Below are 23,465 nucleotides of genomic sequence, written 5' to 3'. Positions count from 1 at the left end.
TCCCTTCTGCTGGAAAAGCACAGTGCGTTTGTCGGGCACGCAGGAACCGATATTACCCGGCACAAACCCGCGTGCATCCCAATGAGGGGGGAGGGGACGACGGACACACCGCTCTGTAAATACTTCTTTATTAAGACATAAATACAAAGCTGAACAGGAAAGGAGCAATGACGCGGTAAACCGTGCCAGTACTGTATGGATGATCTTGCTACGTTTGAACATCTGGTTCTGCTGCTGGCTTCCATAAACTCATCTTTAAAACCTACTTGGGTTATATCTCCATCAGCTGTTCGGTGCCCACAATGACTTCATTAACATGTTTGGCTGAAAAGAGAGAGGGAGGAAAAGAGGAGGAATTGAGTTTTGTGGCAGTGCTTCAGACCTTGCATTTTTCAAATCTGCAACTTTAAAACAAATGAGAAAAGCAGATTCTTGGGAACTCAAACATGGATTTGCTGCCTTTCTTTGGTCTCCAGCGTCTCTCGGACAGCATGGCAAAAGCCTAAACAACTGACTAAACATTAGGAGGTTTCTCTAATGAGTTTTCACATGTATGTGTCACTACTAAACAAGAGAGGCCCGACGGAAGTCACAGCTGCTGCTGACAGGTGTACACCCAGGTCAGGCAAAGAACCGACACCCAACATGCAGATCTGGCATAGAATTAAAGATCAGTAATCCACCCCAGCCCTAAAAGTGCCAGGTACCCTCAAACCGCACAGAGGCTGGGGAGGACGGGGGCTGTTCAGCACCTGGGGCAGCATGAGATCCTCTCAGCAACCCCACCTCAGCCCTGGAAGCTTAAAAAAGGGCTTTTATTTAAAATTTAAACCTGACTTCTCCCTCCTGGATGGAGCTTCTCCAAGAGTATCTACATAAAGGTCTCTGAGCACAGATATCCCTGAGGGTAACAGTGGACAGCCCTCCTCGGACTCCCATGGAGCAAACTTGTTGGAGGGGCAACTTCTACAAGGCCGCTCCTTTGCCTGTTCCCAGGAGCTCTGCACAGCCCCAGTGGACACATTAACGGGCCAGTCCCTGCCCCAGCACTGTTAATGCGCTGTACTGAAAGAGCCTTCCCTTTAAAATGCAAAAGCAGCTTGTCAGGGAAGGACTGCAAATAAAGGATCTAAAGCCAAAATAATAAAAACACGCAACTGAAAGCCCAGCGCCTAAAAACCCCAAGCATGCGGCCTCAGCGCGTGACACAAAGCTGGTGTGCTCAAAGTGGGTGTCCTCCGGGTAGCGCGGGGGGAGGCGGTGAATCTAAATTGCTCTCTGGGAGCTGGACACATATTCAGGTGGGGCTCAGGTGGTTTGAACCATGCCCCGAGGCTCCCGTCTCCCCTTCTGCACACCAGGAATAACAACGGGCTCCGGAGCCGGGGATAAAGCATGGAGGCCTGGGAGGCGCTGGGAAGCACCTCATACAGCAGCGGGGTGGATAGCCAAGGATGGTGGAAATAATCGGTTATGTTTTATTTACCCACCTAAAACTCCTCCCACCAGGGGAGGGAATTTTGCAAGACTGCGGCACAACAATGAACATGCCACCTTTGGCTAAGTGAAGAAATTCCTGGCAATCTCCAAACTGGTTGGGCTAACAGGATGCTTCTCTTGGTTTAAAACTCAAGACATTACCTTTGCACCATGCAAACCATTGCTCCAGAAAAGGTTTGATCACAAAATGCTCTATAAATGTCAAGGAATTTCGGACCGCAGCAAGATAATTTCCCACTACAACCCCAACCCCGCAATCATACGGATCCTGCTGTCTCCTCAGCCTGGGTGACAGAGTTGGGTTACACACACGACCGCCTTTCAGAGACCCTTTGTGGAAACAAAAATATGGAGATCAAGGAGCTGCTTCTCACCTTCAGCATCAGTTCAAGCCATTTAGTTCTTTGCTCAGGGTATTTAGAGGCAACTGATGATTAATCCTGAAGACTCATGCTAACATCTTGGAGCTTGGAATGTGAAGCCCAATCTCAAGCACTTTGGGCAGGATAAGCAGAGGTGGATGCAGTGCTCAGGAGAATAAGGGACTGACTGTACCAGTGCCAGGTGCAAGCATGATGTAGGTAGCACCACACAACCTCTCCAGCACAGCCCTGCCAATAGCCCCAAGTCCAGCCTCCAGCACCTCTCTCCTCCCGTCCTGGACCCCACACAGCTTTGCCAAGGTACCTCAAATCCAACCCGCAGCACTTCTCGCTGTAACATTCCTCACCCCCAACAACTTTCCCAATATATCTCAAACAGGCCCTGTAGCAACTCCTGTGACTCCATTCCTGAACCTCCTCCAAGCAGACTACCTATCAGGTTGATTTCTGTGATGTGAATAAGACCCTGGCTACCATCCAGGGCGAGTAATTACGTTATGCCTCTGCAGATTAAACATGCCTTCATCTAGGCTTATAAAGAGCCATGTCAATTTATGGTTCTATATATAGGTTATCTGTAGCAATACTTCTTAATAGGGAACTTCTTGCTTCATTTCAAACAGAATCCTGCGCTGTCCTAAACATGCAGAGCTGGGATAGGTCCTGTCACATACTTCGTTGCAGAGGTGGTACCAACTATTTGTATTTTGCACTGACATGCTTGTAGCTACCTTATGATATCTTGCATTTTACACTGGATGAGTTCAAAATGGTTTTTTGAGAGTGGGGAAACTGAGGCAGCAGTGAGTTCAGGGAGTTTAAGCAGCCAAAGCCACATGGGCAATCAGAGCATGCATCCTCTCATTTCCCATCCCTCTGCCTGTTTCGCCTCCTCCTCGATCCGTGTGGCCCAGATTCTCTGAGGCGGTCACACACGACCTGACCCGCATGTCACAGCTACTTCAGAGACTCGCATGAAATCACCAAACTCATTTCTCCCTGTACAGGCTAAAAGAAAACACATGAATGTGCCTGCCTCAAATCCGCGAGAAAGTTTTTAAGCGATAAAGGGAATGGTTTTGCTAGAAACAAAGCCCGATTCCGCACCCCGAGGGGATGCGATAGGCTGATAAGGATTCACCCCAGTTCCCTCTTCCCTTCCCAAAGCTCTCCTTGCGGAGGGAATTCAGACTCCACTGTGCCCGAGAGCCGAGCTGTGGATAGCGTCTCATTATCAGCCGTGGCTGCCAGTTGCCAGTGGCTCTGGCTGGTACCAGCAAGCTCAGTTCATGCAGAAACTCTGCCTGAAACTGGGGGAGGAAGGAGAAGTACCTCACATGCTTAACTGTTCAGCTCCCTTCTCATCCCCAGCTCCCCATTAGGGATTTCTTACCAGCCTGCCTTTTATCTGACACTGGCAGGGTTACAGATGCATTCAGCCCACAGAGAAACAGGGATCAGAGAAAGGACTTTCAGAAAGTCTTAAGACTTGGACTCTGCAACCTTAAATCATGTTCAACTAGATCCTCTCAGATTGGGAGCATCTGGCGCTAAGCAAATCCAGAGCTGATCAACACATTCAAACCTCCTGATTAGCACTTTGCTTCAACTTGCTGACGCAGCCCAGCCTGAAGTCAGCCTGGGTGCTTGAACCGCGTGTCCACGGAGATTTCACTGAGCATAAATCAAAAACCTGTCACTTTTTATATATGCATTCCTGCTTTGGAAGACATTTGTTTACACATACTGTACACTAGCCCCTTAAAAACATACACACAAGGCAAGAAGAGCTAGAGAGCGAGCTGGGGAGCAGAGCAGCTTTTGGTGCTTGGCTAAAAACAAATTGTAATGCAAATAAACAGAGGGGAGGAAATGACTGGGCAGCCCAACGCAAACCCCACCAGCAGCCGGGGACCCAGCGCTCCCCAGCCTTCCTGGCAGGTTCCTGCCAAGCTGCTCGCAGAAAGGGGATGCCGGAGCATTCCTTTAAAAGCCATGTGAAAGCATCTCCTTGTTGTTTGCTCAATTAGCCCCAGACAGATTGCTGCTGCTGCTGCTGGTGGCAACGCTGGGTTGTAAAGGAGGAGGGGAAGGAGGGGAAAAAAAAAAGAGAGAGGGAAAAAAAAAAGGTTAGGGCCTAGGCCCAGGACCACCACGAAGTTCCAGCCCTCAGGGGCTCCAGAAAACGTTCAGTTTACTCACTCAATTACATACACTGTTTTATAAACCCTTTAAAATAAAATAGAAAACAGTCCCTGGCACAGAATTACTGCTCTATTATACAGCAGTGATGAAAGCCACTGCTGTGTATTTGCTCTCTTTAAAGCAAGAGATAGTTTAACTTAAAAAACTAGGCAGGGGGGAGGGGTGGCTGCAGAAACGCATGCACGAAAACACGCTGTGGGTGGTTCCTACCACATTCACCCAGGACAGAAAGGATCAGAGAGTGGGAGAGAAGAGCAACTTGTCTCTGCAGTGATGGTTGGCCCTGGAAAAGCAGCTAGGTTGGGGGGGAGAGGAACTAAAGGGGCTTTAGGGGATGGGAAGCAGCTGAAGCCTGACTTTGGGAGGCTGGAGGGTGTTTTAAATTACATGTAGAGATAAAGAAGGGAAGCAGGTGATGTGGGCTGATTTGTTTGTGTTTACAGAGCAGTGGGGCTTTCCAGCTAAGGCCTGCTCTCTCCCCAGCCAGGCTTTACTTACTGGAGACCGGGGGTGACCATGGTCTGGCACCAAAGGCCAGGAGCGTCTCACAGACTTCTCCCAAGCGCCACGTCGTCCCTGCTGCGCAGCCAGCAGCGGAGCCCGAGGCTGTCCCGGAGCGATGCTCCCCGTGAGCAGGGCGCCCCTGCCCAGGGCTGGGGTGTGCAGCTCTCCCCAGGGTGAAGGGGCTGATGATGGCTTCAGGTGGATCAGCTCCGGCCTGCACCTGGGGTCTCCAGCCCATGGAACAGGCGGGCAGCAGAGATCTCACTCCTTCCTCACACCCATTCCCGGCAACTGCCAGTGCCCAGTGCTGGTTCTCATAGTTCAAACGGTATTATCCCTTTTGCCCTCAAACTTGAGAATAGACATGTTTTGCGAGTGTAAAGGTAAAGGCAACACTGAATTCAGTGCCTGAAGAGAGATAAATTTACTGTGGCTTGGAGCAGATGGATGAGAGGAGTGAAGAAACTGGAAAGAGAGCTGCATGGGAAAGTGATCAGTCAGGGTCTTAGGAAAAGCGTTAGTCGAGGGAAAAGGAGACAAAGAGCTGGGGATGTGCCCAAGATAGCAAGTTCCTTGGGGAGGGGGACGCACCTGGAGCCCTAGTGTTGGGGCAGAGTCTCAGCAAAGTGTCTGAGAAGGGACTGGCTTGTACCAATTGATGTGCTGCCATGGGGTATCAACACCTCTTAGCAAATGCAAGCGGGGATCTCAGAAAAGTCAGTCTGAAAGACTCTGTCCACGCCTCCTGCCAAGATGGCAGAGATGCCCTATCTGCCCGGACAGTGCTGCCCACCGCGCTGGATGCAAGCAGAGGTCCCTTTCCTTTCTCAGCATCCATTGGGCTGTTCTTCCTGGCTCTTTCACGTGGCTGAGCTCTAGCAGAGCACAAGTGGTGATTTTCTCTGCGTGGAGCATGTAAAAATATTTCCACAAGGTTACGAACTGCTGCCTTATGGGGTAGACTTCACAATCCACACGCTGCGCATGTGGCAGCTCATTTAACCCACTCATGCGGGAAGCCTGAACTTCCCCGGCCAGCAATGACAGTGTGCACAAGTGTGACAGTCCCCAGCGGCAGAGGGGAGGACAAAGTGTCACCGGGTAGATATTCAAGGGAAGTTTTATGCCATTGCTAAGGCCATAACTCATAAATCATTTTTATACAACTTTGAAAAGAGGCTTATTAGGATCAGTTAGAAATGTAGTCACTGCATAGTCACTGAAACAAAAATGATAACTATTTAAGAGATGTCTGTTTTAACTGCCAACTAAGATCTTTGTCAGGGACACTCAGTAGTTAAAACTACTTCAGGGAACAAATCATATGGACCTCTCGGTTTTGCTATGAATTTACACCATTCCTACATCATCTCCAGCTCATCTTGCACCTCAATGCACAATATACATGTGTGCACTGTTTAGTCTGTGTCTGTTCTTTGTGAGCTTTCATAACTCCCATCTGCACCGCAGCACGCTTTCTGATCCCGACCTTGTGTCGTGCTAAGTGTTTTCAGTTCCTGAAGACTTCACCAGGAGGTACTCAGCATCTTGCAGGAGCAGATGCTCGCCCCTACTTGCATGCAGCGAGAGCATCAGAAAGTCCCTCAGTTCCTTCCTGTCCCTGTCCTGCTAAATCCTGGCTGGGGCAAAGTGTCCTCACAAGCAGTCACCCATTTGTATGAGGAGGTTTCATGAACTGTACCTGCCTTCAGAGGACGACATTAGAGAAAAATGTGCTCTTTGGCCCTCACTAAAATCAAACAATCTTACTCTGTTTCATTGAGAAGTCCTAGAACTCCAAGCTTGGAACAGGACTTGGAAAATGATCGCAAACGGGAGCCAGTCCTTACTGGATATGTGCCTTTTTCTGTTCTTGTGAGAAACCACACAGTTTTGGCTATGTGATAAGCCTCTGGAAAAAACCAAAATCTTAGTTTGCACATGTTCTCAGGAGGGCAGCCACAAGCTCCAGAGACTCTGTCTGCAGCGAGTACTCCCGACCACGGCAGCGCAGGAGGAAGGCAGGGCTTCCCCTACACCCCATCGGCACAACTGCTTCCCTCCCTGCCCAGAATGATCCTGCCCGGGCACGAGAGCGGTGCAGAAGGGGATGCGGTCTGACTCAAAGCAGTCTGCGGGCAAGTGCCAGATGGGAAATAGAGTGTGGGACTGTTAGCCAAAAGGACTGGAAATCACAGCTACGGTCAGACCAGAGAAGTCAGGTGGGTGTCTGGGAATAACCAAGGAAGAGAGAAAGACAAGAATCTCCATGGGAGAAAGACTAGATTAAAAAGCAAAGACAAGGCTAGAAATGGGATGAGGCTGGTCTTAGGACAAAGCCACAGCGGGAGTTGTGAAGCAGGAGTCAGGATTGGGTAGGACACAGCTGATGTAGTTGGGTCCCAATGGCTGTTGCTGGGAGCAGGAGCAGTAAAGCCAACAGTAACTACTCCTCCCAGCACCAAGAGTGGATCCCATGAGCATCCCTGAAACCTGCTGGCAAAGAGTTTCTCTTGCCCCGTTGCAGATTCTGCTCTCCTTAAGGAAGATGACCCACTGCTATCAGTTCCCATCAACTGAAGCAGCAGAAAGCTGTACAATGGAATTCAAGTGTCTGACACTGCTAAGGATCCATGCAAGGGCCACCATAATCCCACATAATAAAACTGGGGTTTCTGTTGTTGTTGTTCTGTTTTGTTTTGGTTTTTTTAGTGGACTGAACCTTCCCTCCCAACATTTACAAAGAAAATGCTAAGGCTACCCTGTCAAGTCTGTAATAGCTACGAAATGCCACATGTAACATACAACTTCAGCACTTAAGCTGGCCAGTCCAAATGAATGGGCATGTGATTGGAATCCCCCTGTCTCTCAGATCTCTGTAAAGCAGGAGGAAAAACCAACTACATTCATACTGAGGAGGCAAAAATGAGGTTGTTCATGGTTGTGAAGCATTAAGATGACAAATGTTGCAGAAAAGCCATAGAAAGGAAGGATCTTGCCTCTTGTGTAGTGCACAGTAATTAAAGTTTCAGACACTAACTGAAAAAATACAGGAAAATGAGGAAGATGGAAAATCCCTGCATTCAGCAAGCACTACTTATTCTGGGTGTTGACTGTGTCAGGGCACCAAGGAAAATAAAATTCTATGGTGGCATAAAAACTGCAGAGGAATAAGCACAGTGAAGTTTTAGTCTGCAACCTGGTCACAGAGGTGATGCTGCTACTAAGTAGGTACCAGGACACCAAGCTAAGATTACATCAGCATCATGAATGCTGCCATTTTCTCCCTTTCTGAACACGTGCTCTGTGGCAACAACATGTGCTCTGTGGCAACAACACTGCTCTAATGCACTTTTTGGGTATGCAATGATTCAAGCTGATCCGAACAACACTGGCTCCGTAACTCCCAATGTGCATAAATCATCCCTGCCCCAACAAGTTTTACATCAATTTTGCTAATTTTCCTATGTGTGTGTCTTCATCATCTCTGTTCTTGGTGTTGCTCTGAAGAAAGGTTAGGCCACCTTACTGTACACACCTCTTCCTAGCTAACCTATAGCAGATGTATAACACACTCCCTGCTGAATCCGGGCTGGAAAGCCCTATGGGAACTGCACTCACTGACTCTAGGGCTCATCTGACTCCTCGACTGGCCCATCACCAGCACCATCTCCCGAGTCCCACTTCAATGAGCGCATGCTGCTTTTGAGCTCCTCTTTAAGAACAGGTTCATCGAAAAGGCGGGAGCATGATCCTAATAACTGTCTTTGAAACAGTGATTGAATGCCCTGTGCAATTAAGTTCTTTCAGAACTGCTGCCTGCCATTTCCTATCCCCTTAATAATGGTACCAACATGTTTTTCAAACTACTACCTGTGTGAGGTAGCTTTCACAAAGCCCATCTGTTAATTCTCTCCTAGCAAATTCCTTAAATTAAAGTATCAAAGAGGAAGGAAAGTGGATGCTTCCTAAGCTTGGTAATAAAAGCAGTAGGAAGAGAATAGTATGGCTCTCAGGAGGCATGGCTTGCAAATCCAGAAGTTTAATAAAACTCCATACCTTGACTTTAACAGAGGCACTTAAAAGTTCCATCTCTGGCGGGTGTTGTGCCAGTGCTGAAGTCGACTCAGGACTGGAATGTCATTGCTGACAGTCACCTGTCCCCTCCTGCGTCTCTAACTTTCTTTTCAGTTTGAAACTACTAGGCTGCATCTGATTTACCCCCGTAATCAGTGTTGGAGTATTCCCTCTATTTAGGTGTCCAGAGCTTTGCCAAGCCCATTATTAAGCGATGAGGGCTCCCACCGCGTCCCCAGGGAGATTATCCCACAGTTTACCAGACCACATCGTTAGGAAAACGTTCCGGATAGCCAACCTAAATTGTGTTTAATTCAGTCCCATTACTCCCAGCTGTACCATTTGGACCACCCTAAATATGCCCACATTCTTCCACAGAAGGAAAAGGATGAGAGCTGGTTTGAGTTACATTTGCCTGTCATTTGTGGTAGCTGTTCTGCTGCCATCCTCCTTGCATGGGACTGGAGTTCATTTTATGAAAGGAGGTCAGTGCACCACGGGCTCAAAGAGCTCTTGTACCCCGAGCTGCTGGGGCAGCGTGGCCAGGACTCACCTGGCACAGCAGGGAGCAACAGCCAGTTCTGCACCAAAGGCAACTGTGGGGTTTCTGTGAGGCTGTGTAGGATGATGCAGGGATATTTCTACCTTTGATGAGTCCTGGCTGATGCTTTGGGATAAGCGGCTGCTGTATTCTTTTTTTTATGTTTATGGGAAGGTGAACGCAGCTTCGCTGAGGACGTTTCTAACATGGAACTCCCAGACTAGGGTCAACAGCCAGCTGCTACCGCTTACGTCTGCTGAAGTGTGATCAGCTTGCAACAAAAGGTGGCTCCAACCCAAGAGAACTAGGTTTTTTCTTTTTCTAACCTGGCCGTGGAGGCTCGAGCTGGAAAAAGGAAAAGTTACCAAACAGAACAACACAGCCAAAGTCTTGATGAAAGGGGGAATATGGAAACAGACTTACAGGGCCACACCAAAAGCTTGGCACAAGATACAGGAAGTCTTGGGCAGGGGAAAGGAAGTCATGGCATGCTTTCACAGCGAGAAAGAGAGGGCCCAGTTTACTGTGGGACCAGCCAAGGTCAGAAGAGACATGCTGGGCTGGAAAGACTCCGCAGTTCAGGAAATAAGTCATGAACTTCGCAGACAGATCCCAGACCACCGAGGAGAACCTGACCCCCAGCCCAAAGAAATTCCAGAATGGTTAGGAAACTGAGGCAGGGAAATGAACTGAGGCTTTATTATTTTTTCTTGCTCGGCATAATGGTGTATTCATAATCTACCTGAACGTGTCTCTGCTAACGTCAATCATACGTTTCTGAACAGTTTAACGAGAGGGTCCATAGACTCATTAAGAAGTGGCTTTAAGCTTCGGAGAGGTGAGCAGCAGACTCTACAAGAGCAGGCAAATGAACCATGGGTTACAACTCTCCCTGCAAATACATGGACAGAACCTGAAAAATATTCAGACATGGATGACAAGGACAATCAAGAAGAAAGGATAGTTTATATACTAGAATCAACCAGACTGGGATCTGCGCCCTGCAAGAGACTACTGAAGCAGATGTGAGGTCAACGGATGATATTTCTGTTTGATATAACCTGCTAAAGCACTCAAATAGATTCCTATTTCCTATAATATTTGCTAAATCTACACCAAATCTCGTCATAGTTCATGCTGCAGGTTAACGACCAAACGCGACCCGATCCAGCTCTCCCAGTGATTCATAGCGATGAGCAGATGTGGCAACTCAGGGACATGGTGGACTTGGCAGTGTTAAGTTTACAGTTGGACTCGATGACCTTAAAGGTCTTTTCCAACCTAAACAATTCCATGATTTTATGTTCAGGGGAGGACACAGATAGAACATCATGAATAGCGCAAATCTTCAGTGATAGGGGGACAATGAACCCCACAAGGGCTCTTGATTCAGACTGATGTGACGGGCAAAGCCACGACTAGGCACAGACTCTGGTACCCGGGGACCAAGACCACATCACTGGGTGTTTACAGCATCCCAGACTTGCAACTGCAAGACAGATTGATACTTTGTTTTCACAGATCTTTTTTACTTTTAGTTTCAGTTTAAAGGAAAATTTGTCATATGTGTAGCTGACAATAGGTTACGCTATACTATGGTAAATGCAAACCCTGCTCTGTATCAGGACACTTACAATTGGGAATCCACCCATAAAGACAACGTGAGCAAACAAATCCTGATGTGATTAAATAACCTCACATGGAGCCTGCAAAGGAACTCACTTTTGTCCGCAGTCCACACCCTGGAGCAGGGATCTGCCAAACCCCAACCATAAATATTCATTAAAAAGCCCTCTGCTTGGGGTGCAGTCACTGAAAAGCCGTTTCCTGCCCATTATCTCTTCAGGCAGGAAATCACCAGTTCCACTCAGGCGGTCACCCCCGAGCCCTCCCCACGCACCCTTGCACTGGATGGCTTTCCTTTGCCCAAATGAGATCCGCGTAGCTGTAACCTCTCTGAAGCCCCAAAATGTCATTTCATAGCAGTCAAGCAGATCTGAACGTGGCTGCCTTGGTACGCAGCACCAAGCACAGCCGCTCCCTGTATGATACTCCACCACGAGCACGCTGGCACTGCGCACTGGTAGCACCTACCAAGGGAAGGATGTCTGTCCGATCAATATTTGACTGCATCGCCCCGATACTGCCAAAGATTGCTAGTCAAAACAATGGCTCCTTCTGCTGAGGACAACTTCAGGCTGATCTAATTGTGGTCTCTGGGAAAAGACTGTCTCAGCACCCAATCTTGTTCTTTATAACAACAATAACAACAGAGCTTTTCTGCCAACTTCAGAGAAGCAAGTCCCTGAACTAGTCTCATGCCAAGAAGCTGTACTTTCCACAAAAAACAAATCCTAATATTATAGGATACCACGCTGTAGAACTGCTACTGTTTACGGGCACTTTATAAAGAAGCAGGAGTAAAATCTTGAGCAGGATATTCTAAAAATTATTACAAACATACTGCAAATACCGCTCCTCTACTTACCTTTGGTTTCCAGCCTCTGATCGCTTCCAATCAAACAGTCTTTGATATCTGCGCCTTTCTCTATCACAGCATTATGACAAATAACACTGCCCTGAAGACAGCACCTACAACATAAAGCAAGAAATTAATTTAAAATGACAGGTAGGAAACAAAGGTATTCACTGGAAGATCTAATGAGCCCGTGACATGATCCTGTAGGTAGGTTCAGTGCTGCTCTTTTCTCAAAACCTCCACTGTTCTTCTCCAGCTCCTCACACCCCGTTGCTGGAAAAACTGAAATGCCAGCTGTCAGAATGGGTTCGCAAGAAGAGTTTTCCAGTTTTACCTCCGGTTAGAACAGCTTTTCTCTACATTTGCTTAACAGAATAAATACTGCCAGAGGATTTCATTGACAGGACGTTTGCCTGGGACGTGGGACCTGGATCAAGTCTCGTATTTTCCACAGACAGTCTGGGTAAGTGCCGGGGTGGCTTCTCTGCTCAGCATCCCAGTCAAAGGGAGGAGCAGCAGCCCAGTCCTTCCCTGCAAATTTTGCTGAGAAGTTTCATACATTCCAGCTTGCCAGGCACCAAGAAAGGGTGGCAAGAAGGGGCAGATCAGTATCTCAGCTGGTTGGCTTTGTTCGTGTTACCTTCAAGCACCCAAACATGATTATTCTGCAGTACTAAACCAATGAAACCCACATTGAACCTGCTCTACCTGCTTTGGATATCTTCACACTCACGTAAACTTTGACACCACAAAGTCTAAAATGCTACACGGGATGGAACTTTTGCTAAAGTCACCTTCTTCCAAAATTTATTTGAATCCACAATAACCAGCTTTCAAATCTGCTGATCTGATTGTCCAGAGTTCAGAGTCCAAGTTCTGGCTTCGTAACTCTGTGCTGAGAGATGCCAAGCGAGTTACTGCACTGGTCTGAGCCCTTCCATGCAGTAAAATGGAAGTTATGGCTCTTTACTAGTATCCCTGACGTGTCCTGAAATGCTGTTGACTGAGCATCATGTGTAGTGTTAAGTGGTATTAAATGCGATGTCTTTCAAACTACAGAGAAGAAAAATAGCTACAACGCAAATGATTTGTTTCCTCATATTCACATGTGCAAACATAGGTAGAAGTCATTGAAAGATAGAAAATTTGAAGGCACCCAGCTAAGAAGTGCCTAAAAACACTAAATCTAACACACATCAAAACCAGCTGATTTGGAAGAAGTTATAAGCAAAACGTACAACCCAGAGAGACACAGGTAATCTGCTCCCCCGTATTAATCCTCCTGTGAACCATGGCGCTTCATGTCTTCTCCCCAGCATTTCTGCTAATATTAATTACACAAACTGTGGATATTCCTGCTATCCTCAGCCAAACAGCTGATCTCTGTCTAAAGTTTTTGGCTTCAGTGACTTTCTGCACGGCAAGTTCCACAGTTTAATGATCTGCAGCCATTCACCGCCTTGGTCACAGGCATCACCACTACTCGCTGTGTTTCACTGCACCATCCGGGTGGCTTGTGGACAGAATTCTTACCCCGGAGCCTCAACTAACAGCATAGAGGAGTTCTGGTATCAGGTCAGAGCCCTGAGCCTAAATTCTGTATGGAATGGGGAGCAAGCCAGCTGTGGTCCTCGGGAGAAGAGAGAAACATCAATCCTCACTCCAGACCGCCGATCCTAAAATTAATTCCTCGTATTTTCCTGCTCACACATCACTATTATCTAGTACACAGAATGTGCTATTAAACATATTATGGTTCTGGTGCTTGTGTGAGTTAGAGCAGAAACCATCTGCCCCACAAAACCGACATTAATTCTGCAGGAATAAAAGCAATAAAACTGGACCTCAGCCGCAGCGGCCAGCAGTTACGACCCCCCTCGAACAGTCCATCCCTTCTGAACAATTATTCTTTTAATTCGCCTAAACTCCCCCTCGTCTGACCTATAAGGAGGCAATATGAGCAATTATGCTACAAGTAACCAGCTCAGGTTGCCTTGGCAAGGTTTTCACTAACATGTTAACAAGATAAAAAGCGGCAAGGATACACAGCAGACCCCCGCCTGCCTTTGCTCTCCCACTGTCACGATCTGCTTCCTTTCCAAAAGCTTCACGTGCCCGCGCAGAGGCTCAGGCCATCGTCTTGTACAACGGCCGTGGCCGAGAGCGAGAGCAACTCTGCGCTTGCAGCCGGGCCAGGGGAGGAATGGGTGGCAGGAGGCTCCGCTGCCATCCTGACCCGGTTTTCGGCAGGACTAGCGAAGGTGATGGGAGAGGTTGCTCGTTTCCCACTGAAATGGCTCCCATCCAAAATACCTCCTCCTCCACCGCTTCGAGCCAGTCAGATGAGAGCTTTGCAAACTTTTAGGTTCCCACCATCTATCACTTGTGAGCACGAGAGCAGCCGTGAGCACACGACACCTCTTGGCGTTATCCTCACGCAGGAGGATATTCCCCAACAGAGAGGGGATTTAAGCTGGGCTGGAGAATACTGATGTGTGTTCAGAGCCTACTTGGGATAGCTTTTCAACTCCAGGAGAAGGAATAGCATTGTAACCAAGAAACTGCTGATGACATTAACATCAAAGGTGGGGGGGGTCCTGCCAAACCAACTGCTGGGAGGGACAGGCCAGGGAACCGAGATGAACTTGTCCGTGCCAGGTGCTCACAAAGCAACCAACCCTTCCCCAGTGCCAGCGGAAAACAAGCCCCAAGAACGCCGCCGCTCCAGGATTTTCTTAAAACTTATAAACCCGACCAACTGCAGAAGTTTAAAAACCATACTCGACGCTCAGATTACTCCAATCACACAAACCAGCAGCGAATCCGGCTTTTATTGCTCAAGTGGAACAAAACTTCAAGAGATAAAAACACAATTTGTGGGTGTTCCCTTCACCCGCTGACAGATGTAACACAGCCATTTTGAAACCACTTGTAAATGCCTTTTATTTTTTTTTAAAAAAAGTATGCTATAAGGCCTGCCAAGAGAAGTATTTTGTGTGTTTATTTAATTTTTACTATTTTTTTAAGTTGAAGAGTAAGGAATAAATTTCTATTCTCTTACAGGCTGAATATCACATCTCACGGCACTCACGGCTCCTGCCTTGCTTAACAATTAGGAGCAATTAGCCCTCAAAGGTGCTCCAACAGCACCCAGCCTAATCGACACTGTTGTGTGCGCGCACACGAGAACATTTGATGTACTGCTTTATAATGCAAACCATATTTATTTTTCTTCCCGAAAATGTAGTATATTTTTAAACTTTTCAGCACGGTGAAAACGGATATCGTCTGACCTTAAAATCCAAAGAGCATGTTCAAACCCACAAGAGGAACTAATTTGGGGCATTTGATTTATGGCTGAAATTTCAATTTGAATTTGTTTTAAGTGTAATCACAAACTGAAAGTCTGGCGGCTGGGTGTTTGTCAGAAAATAAATACAAATATTCAGCGTGCGTCTGCATTCTAGAGAGAGCGTTTTACAAGCCCGGTCCTGCAGTAGGAACAGATGTAGCGAAGATGTTAATTTGTTGTACAGGTACAACGTGCAAATGGAAGCGTGTGAGGGAGAGCGTGCTGGACGCCTGTGCGTGCGTCCATGCGGGTCTGTTCCGCGCCTGCATCCGAGACACAGAGAGGCTGACTTTGGGGTGGGTTTTTTTTGAAAGTGAGAGAACAAGAGCAAAAGGCGTAGTGGCCAAGGAGGCATGGGGGGATTACAAGGATTTAGGTCTTTAAACTGCAGACCACCTAACAAGATCACTCTGAAATGCCACTAATTTCAGTTAAGGCCACAGACCTCCCTTCCTCTGCCCTCCCTCTCTTCCCCCATTGTAAACAACTAATCCCAGCAGAAAACAACAGAGAGCAAAATGTACACACATTCTGCAACATTCCAGGTCCTTCTTTATCTTTTATTTATTTTTCTAAAAGGTCAGCCTATGTATGGAGGGAGGGGAGAGGGGAAGAAAGCCAAAAAACCTCAAGTCCATCTCTTGTGTGGGCTTGAAGGAAGCTGGGAGAAAGCGAAGTCCAAGAGCATACAATATGGAGCTTTTATAGCACAGCAATTCCTGGACTCGGCTCACTTTCCCCTCCCTCTATTTGTGGCAAAGTCACATAGCTTTAAACCAGAGGACAGGGTGGTCGATTACATCTGAAAGAAATGTAAAGAATTGAGAAAGAATTCAATCTCCTGTCGAAATTATAAATAAGGAAGTATTAGTCCCAGAGACAGGCTGATTTACGCAGCCCTGGAACTGCTGACTTTCAGCCTGAGTATCAGTCTATAAATCAAACTCTTAAATCAAGTGTGTCAATCGCTGCAGCGCTGCGATACTTGGGAAAAGCAAGGCACCTACCACTGAAAGCAGGAAGACTGCCAGGGGACTGAGGTACCGTACCCTTCTTAATTTTCTCGAGTGTAAATCTGAGATCAAACATCCTTTGGGGGAACGGGAAATCAAAATACGCAGCGCTCAGCACACCAGGAGCAGGCTGCAGGAGTCCAAGACACAACCCCCTAATTACAGGCTACCCACTGATTATTTAGGACTCTGTGATTAAAGTGATGAACACTCCTGGGAGAAAGGGGCTTAAGTAACTGAGGTCAAGACCTCAACTGCAGCTCTCGCCCTAGTTGTGCAAGCTTAGGAAGGTATGAATGTCACAGGTTTGCCTTACAGCAAATCTCCTGAAATGCCAATGGAAGTTATCCAGGTCTGCTAGTTTAATCCAATTGTGCCAAAAACCCGACATAATCTCTGTTGGGCAGCAAAGCAAATGAGGTGTCTAAAATGCAACACTTAAAACTATACGCTCACGAGGAAGAAAGAGCCCGGAGCACAAAGCCTGGGACAGCCTGTTGGTGCTGCTCCGCCATGCCAAGAAGTTGGGTCTCTCGCTTCTTCAGATGAGCTACGAAATGGAGAGACTAATTCAGGAGTTAAAAGCAAAGGGTGACATGCCTCGGCAGCTACTTTGCTGACTGAGGGGTAACAGCTGTGGATTCCCCTGGGAGCAACATCCCATTCTGCCCTGACCAAGATGATAACAGCCACAACAGGCACCTTAATAACGCTGAGAGGTGGCGCGGAGGCAGGTAGAGCTCTAAAACCTACCAGCAACCCCTCAAGGAAGCCCCCGTTAGCTAGAAAGTCGGTGGCTTGGACAGGCGATCACAGGAGTGAGGCACAAAGACCACAGGAAAACAGAGAAGAGGCAAAACCACCACCAGGCAACTGACAAACCCCAAATGCCTTCACCAACACGCTTTACACACCAAAACATTTTTACGCTGACACACTTTTACACACTAACAAGCGAACTCAGGGCACTGTGAATCTCACATTATACACTCAAGTAAATACCAAAGACTGCAATAGATGCCAGCAGTACGTGCTATAATTTATAGATACATTTCAAAGCAAGCATTCTTAAGTGAATTTGGGCTTTGATCTCCTGTTTTTCCCCTTGGGGGTAACAAAAACATTCTACCAACCCCCCTAAATTCTTCACCCGTCTCTGAGGGTGTTTTCGCTAAGAAACTTGTTTCATGTCTCTTTTCTAGCCAAGCTCATCACTGTGGTATGGCTCCTTTACACTTCTTCCCCACACCCTAAACATTTTGCATTACATATTGTATATACTTGCCAGCACTCGTATTTTCCAGTGAAAGTTCAACTGACCTTAAAGGTTTGCCTCAAACCTACCTTAACGTGTTTTATTATGTGAAACATAGGCTGCCAGGGGAGGTCGCCTGGAAGGTTGTGCCTCACCTCTGAAACTTCAGTTAAATCCATCTGATCTTGGAACAAACAAATTGGTGGCCTTTTATGTAGCTGCGAGCTTGGTTTTGCACACTTCAGCAAAAGTGCGCTGCAAGGAGCTTTACACCAGGAAACCCCACACGCAGGAATGCTGAGCTCCCTCTGGATTCTCTTTTGCAGAATGGGAGGGCCACATCCTGCATGATTTTACAGACACTCAGCTGATGCTCGGGAAAAGCTATAGATGTCTATGTGAAGGTAACAAAGCAGAGAAATTATATATACACTCTCATCTCTGGGTTTGCTTTAGTTTCTTGCTAGCTGGCACAGTCAGGCTGAGCAGGGAAGATGGCACACACAGTAGAAAGACACTTTCTGTGGGGTTTTTCAATTCAGGGTTGAGAGCTGTAGCCCTCCATTGGACATTATCGGTTAAATCAGCTTCTGTATCATATGGGCTAGGCTGATGGAGAAGAAGGATTCTCTAAATGTCACCCTTACAGAGTCTGCCTTCTTAGAGCCAAGCTGAACTCGTTCAACCCCTTAGCAACTTACAGGCATGATTCTGGCACAATGTGATAACTTCTTCCTTTTCCATACCCAGGTTAGGGAAGATTTTCAAGAGCATCAGAGATACTTACACCAAGATTCCTACCACAATCCAACAGCAACCAGTTGCTTGTGAAAAATCCCCATACTCTTCAATCAGACCCATGTCTAATGTCTAAGCAGGAGGCAGAAGCTTATTTATAGTTCTGACGTGTGACGTAGCCCCGGCCACCTGAAGCAGCAGACCAGAAGAATGAGAAGAGCAGTTTTAAAATGTCACTTCTCAGAGACGATCTGTGTGTCAAGTTCAACAGTCGATGTACAAGACGTTTGGTAAACTGGGAAGAGCTCCCTGCGCTCTCAGGGAAACATCTGCATCTGAGATTAAAGAACAGGTGATTGATTTAAGACAGATTGAGGTACCAGGAAGCTCTTTTGGAGGAGCTGCTAGTAATAATGGTCCAGACATTCACAAGATAATAGGTACTAGATGAGAAATATCCTAAATACATTAGATACAGCAGAATTTGACTTCAGTTGAAAGTAACTGAAAGTAGCCCTGCAAGTAGCTCAACCGCTTCCTGCTCACTGCTTTCCTAGTTCGCCCTTTCTTCTTCAATTTATCATCCTGAAAGCAAATTCTGCCAGCCAGAGGTTGTCTCTATTCAGTACCTTATACAGAACATGCATTGAATTAAATAGTAGAATGAAAATGATGGTTCTTGAGCAAAAACTTTTATAGTTTAAAAGCAAGAGGTGTGACAAAAAGGACAAAATATAATGAATACATAATCAAGAGAAATAACAGCCCTTTTTCCATGCAAGGACTACACATAGCTTTCTTCATACATTCATGTTTATCGACATCCATTATATACTTGATCCATATAGTTAAGCTAAGCATGTGCTTTTTCTGAATCAGGTTCTCACTTTACATGTGCTTTCTGCAATATCTATTCTACACTAATTCTTATTTCTAGGGGGAGCATAGGGCAGGGGGGTGAGACAAAGTGTCGAGAAGACCAGAGCCATCTTAAACAACGGTTCAAGATACAAAATGTTTGGGAATCCCAGCATAAGCAAATCTTTATTTGCAGCTTTGCAAGCCATGGTGCTGGAAGCAACTTCATCTCTTCATTCCTTCTCACAAGGGAATTTACTGTAAAATATATTTTACAATTTCAACAAATGTTGCCTTGACAATAGGATCATTCTTTTGTACTGCCATTATCCAAGGGGAAAAAACCCACTTATGTGCTGAACCCCAATAAACGCTCAATTCCATCCTGGTTTTAATTAGGACGTTCTTAAAACCGCTGACTGTTTCTACATCAGGTGCTGATTTGGCGCTATTGAGGAAACAACCAATAAACTTCACAATCAATCTGCAGTTAGTAGTCAATCCAGCTCGGCTTGCTTGTTGTTTTCTTCCTTTGCACATTTTCTCATCGAAAGTAGCAATAAATTGGAGACACGTGGTAAACTAGAGTAGCATTTAACCAGTCACACGTGGTCTGTCTCTAGTCCCCTTACTGAGAAACATTACAGCGTCTGTGCCATCTACTTTCACACAGCCAGCCAGAACACCTTTAAGAAAATCCAACACATAACTTACTATCTTCACATGGTTGAACAAGGAGGACGTTCATTTTGGCTGACATAACATTTTTGGTGCCAGTCCTTCCTCCACAAATCTGGATACTTTAGTCCTTCATACAAACTTTTAATCCAGCCTTTTCTTTCTGCCCAGGGAGGCAGAACTCCCCAGGGTTCACCACATCTCCCCCTGGCACTTGTCTCTCTTTCCCTCTGTCCTCAATATTCACGTCACCTCCCCGCGGTTTTCACAACCCGCAGTGCTCGGTGTCACCTCCCTTGCATTCCGAGTTCCCTGATGCTGACAGGCTCTGCTGTTTGCTGGCATCATGTGCAGCCTGACCTGAAACAAATCTGCCTGTCTTTTTAACCCCTTCCCCTTCCAAAAGCATCACATGGGGAATTTCAGCACTTCTTTTGGGTTCTTTTGTTTTTAGGTAGTTCCAACAACTTTACAAACACAACAAGAACACAAGGTTATTGTTCAACAGCTCCTGCCCCTGCACACACACCCACAAGAACCTCAGTCACATCTGCAATCCCAGTCTTACAGTTCCTGAACCCAGACTGGCGCGGCTTAACTAAGCACGGCTTACTGTGGACTTGATACTTATCCAAGCTTCTTGTACTTGCCTCCTCAACTAACCTCTAAGTAGTCCAAAGATGAAGGGTTTTTTCCCCTACTGTAGTCCCATCTCTTGAATCTTTCCCACGGAAACATTCATTTTCCATGACCGAGGAAGAAGGATATACCGCACACATCACAAAATGGCCAGTCTCCTTTCAGTAAGTGTATACACTGAGATGGTTTTACTAACAAACAAGAGATTTCGAAATCTTTATCTGCAGGGATGGAATAAAGGATTCAACAGGCTTTTCCTGTTAATATTATTTGTAATGCTCAGAGCACTTCAGCACAAGGTCCTGTACGACCAGAGCAATTAGACGTTCCTTCTGCCAGAAATTAAAAAACTAAGTAAAACTACAAGATGGGTAAAAATGAAGCAAATGTTTGGAAAACAAACAAATAAACAAACAAAAAAACCCCACCACCAAACCCAACAAAATAATAACAAAAATACCCAAGAAAATAGTAATAAAAATACCCAACCAAACAACAAACCCCACAAATAACAAACCCCAAACAAACCCAACAACAACAAAAACCAACCAACCACCAACACAACCAAACCAGCCACCAACACAACCAAACCAGCCACCAACTGCCATAACAAAAGCCCAAACAGGAACCTGGAAGTAAATTCACCCATCCCTATGTAGGTCTCATTTCAAGGAAGCGAAGTGTTTCTATATACCAAATGAAACACAGTTATGTCACTCAGGTCAGCATAATTCATTGCCAGCCTGCGTGCAAGTCCCAACAGCAGTGATTTCTGTTCTACGAAGAGATCAGGGTGGAGTTAGAATCATAGGATCATTTGAGTTGGAAGGGACCTCCAAAGCTCATCCAGTCCAACCCTCTGCAATGAGCAGGGACATCTTCACCAGCTCAGGCTGCTCAGAGCCCTGTCCAGCCCGGTCTGGGATGTCTCCAGGGATGGGACATCTACCACCTCTCTGGGCAACCTGGGCCAGTGTTTCACCACCCTCATTGTAAGTAACTTCTTCCTTACATCTAGTCTATATCTCCCCACTTTTAGTTTAAAACCATTGCCCCTTGTTATAGCACAACAGGCCCCCATCTTTCTTATAAGCCCCCTTTAAGTACTAAAAGTCTGCAATAAGTTCTTCCTGGAGGCCTCTGTTCTCCAGGCTCAACAACCTCAAGTCAAGACTCAGGCAAAAAAGTTGCTGGGCACCTCAGCCTTTTCTTTGTTTGTTGTCACCAGTTTTCCAGTCTTGCTCATCAGGGGGGACAAATCTATCAGAGACATGACTTTTCGTTTGCAAATGGCACAGTCACCCTTCGGAACAAGTTTCGGTCAGCGTGCCAGTGTTACAGCTTGCTCCTGGGGACAGCAATGCAGGGACTCCGTTGTACGGCACCACCTCTAACGCAAACAGAACAAACACAAGGGGCTGCCCCAAGCTACTGCACAGACTGAGCACACGTGCAGCTATGGCAGGAGCGTTCAGATACACAAAGTTTTCAAGCAACCTATAATTTCAGCTCGATTAGTAGATTTTCTCCAACTATGTAACTCAGTGTGGTCATTTGTCACCGAGCTCTGGGGAGCCATACAGAGGGAAACAGGCACTGATCCCTGCTGCGGCCGGTCACCTGTGCGGGCAGCATCTCTCAGCACTTGTGCTGGTGTATAAATTACGTCCCTCCCAGCTTGGTCAAGTAAGTCCATCATTCAGTACACATGTAATCTTCGCTATTTTATTGTCTTATTGATGGAAGAATTAGCTGCACAGTGGGAAACACATTAAGAAAGGACTACCAATTATTTTGCACATGTTACTAACTTCTTTAATTCCCTGTAATCTCTTCTAAGGGAGGGGAGGGATTCATATCTTCTCAAACCACTTCACAGGAGACAAATATAACGTAACAGAAGCCCTGTACACCAGGGAAAAGAAAAAACCCTGCTACTGGTCCTCCAGAGTATCAAACGCACCAGCCATTGCTGGAGAACGGATCGTAATTTGCAAACAGTATGTAATGGCTCTGCCCAAGCCAACCCTGGATCCATTCAGGTGGGAAGGTCATCATCATCCAGGTCATAACCTCAGTTTCTCCGATACTGAGCCAACCGCAGCCTAACAGGAGCCTTGTTTTGTTCTAAGCACCTTGTGATGTTCCCATCTGCCCAGGAAGAATCTATTTATCTGTTTCAGAAGCTGGTATCAAATGCGGTGAGGTTATTCGAAACCTTTTTCTGGTTTGGAGATGTAATCTGTGGATCTTGAAGCCGCAGGAACAATCCACAGAATCCTCAAATCACATTACAGGGGAACCATCGAGAGATAAAACAATGAAAATGTATATTCTTTAAGTGACACAGTTTTTATCCACTTCTCAGTGCAATACCAGGACTTTATAATATGCAATAATTCAGAGGGTGTGAAAATTGGCTTACTTGTTAGACATCTGCTATGCAAGAAAAAATTAGATCTGTCAAGGCACTTTATATGCTCACTTTGACTCATCAGCCAACATATACTGCCTTTCCAACTAAAGTCCAAGATGTTTTCTGAAGTTGGTGATGAGATAAACCCCGAGTTATTTTAGAGACACTTGGGAGGAGAGATGTTTGTGAAGATAAGTTGTCCATTGTGAGCAGTTTAAAGCAAAACCACATATAATTCATCCACCTGTTGCAAACGGATCCATCGACACATATAAGAATCATTAGTGTTTTAACAAAAATCTATCAGATTTAATAAAAGTCATCAAAGAGGGTCAAAGTACATAGAATTCTTCACTGAGTGACAAGTAAGACTTCTTTCAGCAAAACCTGGCAGCTAGAATATTCCTGTATCTTTCTACCTGTGTGTGCGTGACTTCATACTCATAAGCTTAAGATTTACCATGATACGATAAGAAATACTTTTATCAGCTGGGTATCTGTACACAATACGAATTACAATATGCTTTGAAATAAAGCTCCATGGTCAAAAACATTAATTCTGGCTAGAGAGGAATAATTACAAACTTGCTTCCAGTGCCTCAGTGTGCAGTAACCATTGAGCACCTAAAGGGGATAAATCCTCAGGGATACGAGGTTTTTCACTCTATCTGGTTACGTTGTTTTCACCAAGAGTGACTAGGGATGACACTGTTCTCCAGAAATTCACAAAAATGTTACCTCAAAAGTTAGTTTATCCCTCTTAAAAAATAATAATAAATCATCATCTTTATGATGCTTGTGAAGTTTTGTGGAATTTGACTCCGAGC

General features: G+C 46.0%; 1 protein-coding gene across 1 annotated transcript in view; it reads right to left on the bottom strand.

The window, feature by feature from the left end:
• Positions 1-112: 112 nt before the first annotated feature.
• EIF2B3 (eukaryotic translation initiation factor 2B subunit gamma) overlaps positions 113-23,465 on the bottom strand; it is a 97,975-nt gene continuing 74,622 nt past the window's right edge. Inside the window, exons 11-12 of the mRNA XM_005501029.3 lie at positions 11,699-11,802; positions 113-324 (exon numbers count right to left, since the gene is read on the bottom strand). Of these exons, the coding sequence (XP_005501086.1) occupies positions 272-324; positions 11,699-11,802 (157 nt within the window). The 3' untranslated portion in view covers positions 113-271. The remainder of the gene's footprint in view (positions 325-11,698; positions 11,803-23,465) is intronic.

This window comes from Columba livia, chromosome 8 (assembly GCF_036013475.1).
Source record: "Columba livia isolate bColLiv1 breed racing homer chromosome 8, bColLiv1.pat.W.v2, whole genome shotgun sequence".
In the NCBI taxonomy this organism is placed as follows: Eukaryota; Metazoa; Chordata; class Aves; order Columbiformes; family Columbidae; genus Columba; species Columba livia.
The sequence above is the reverse complement of the archived record's forward strand: the minus strand, read 5'-3'. Positions and strand labels throughout refer to the sequence as shown.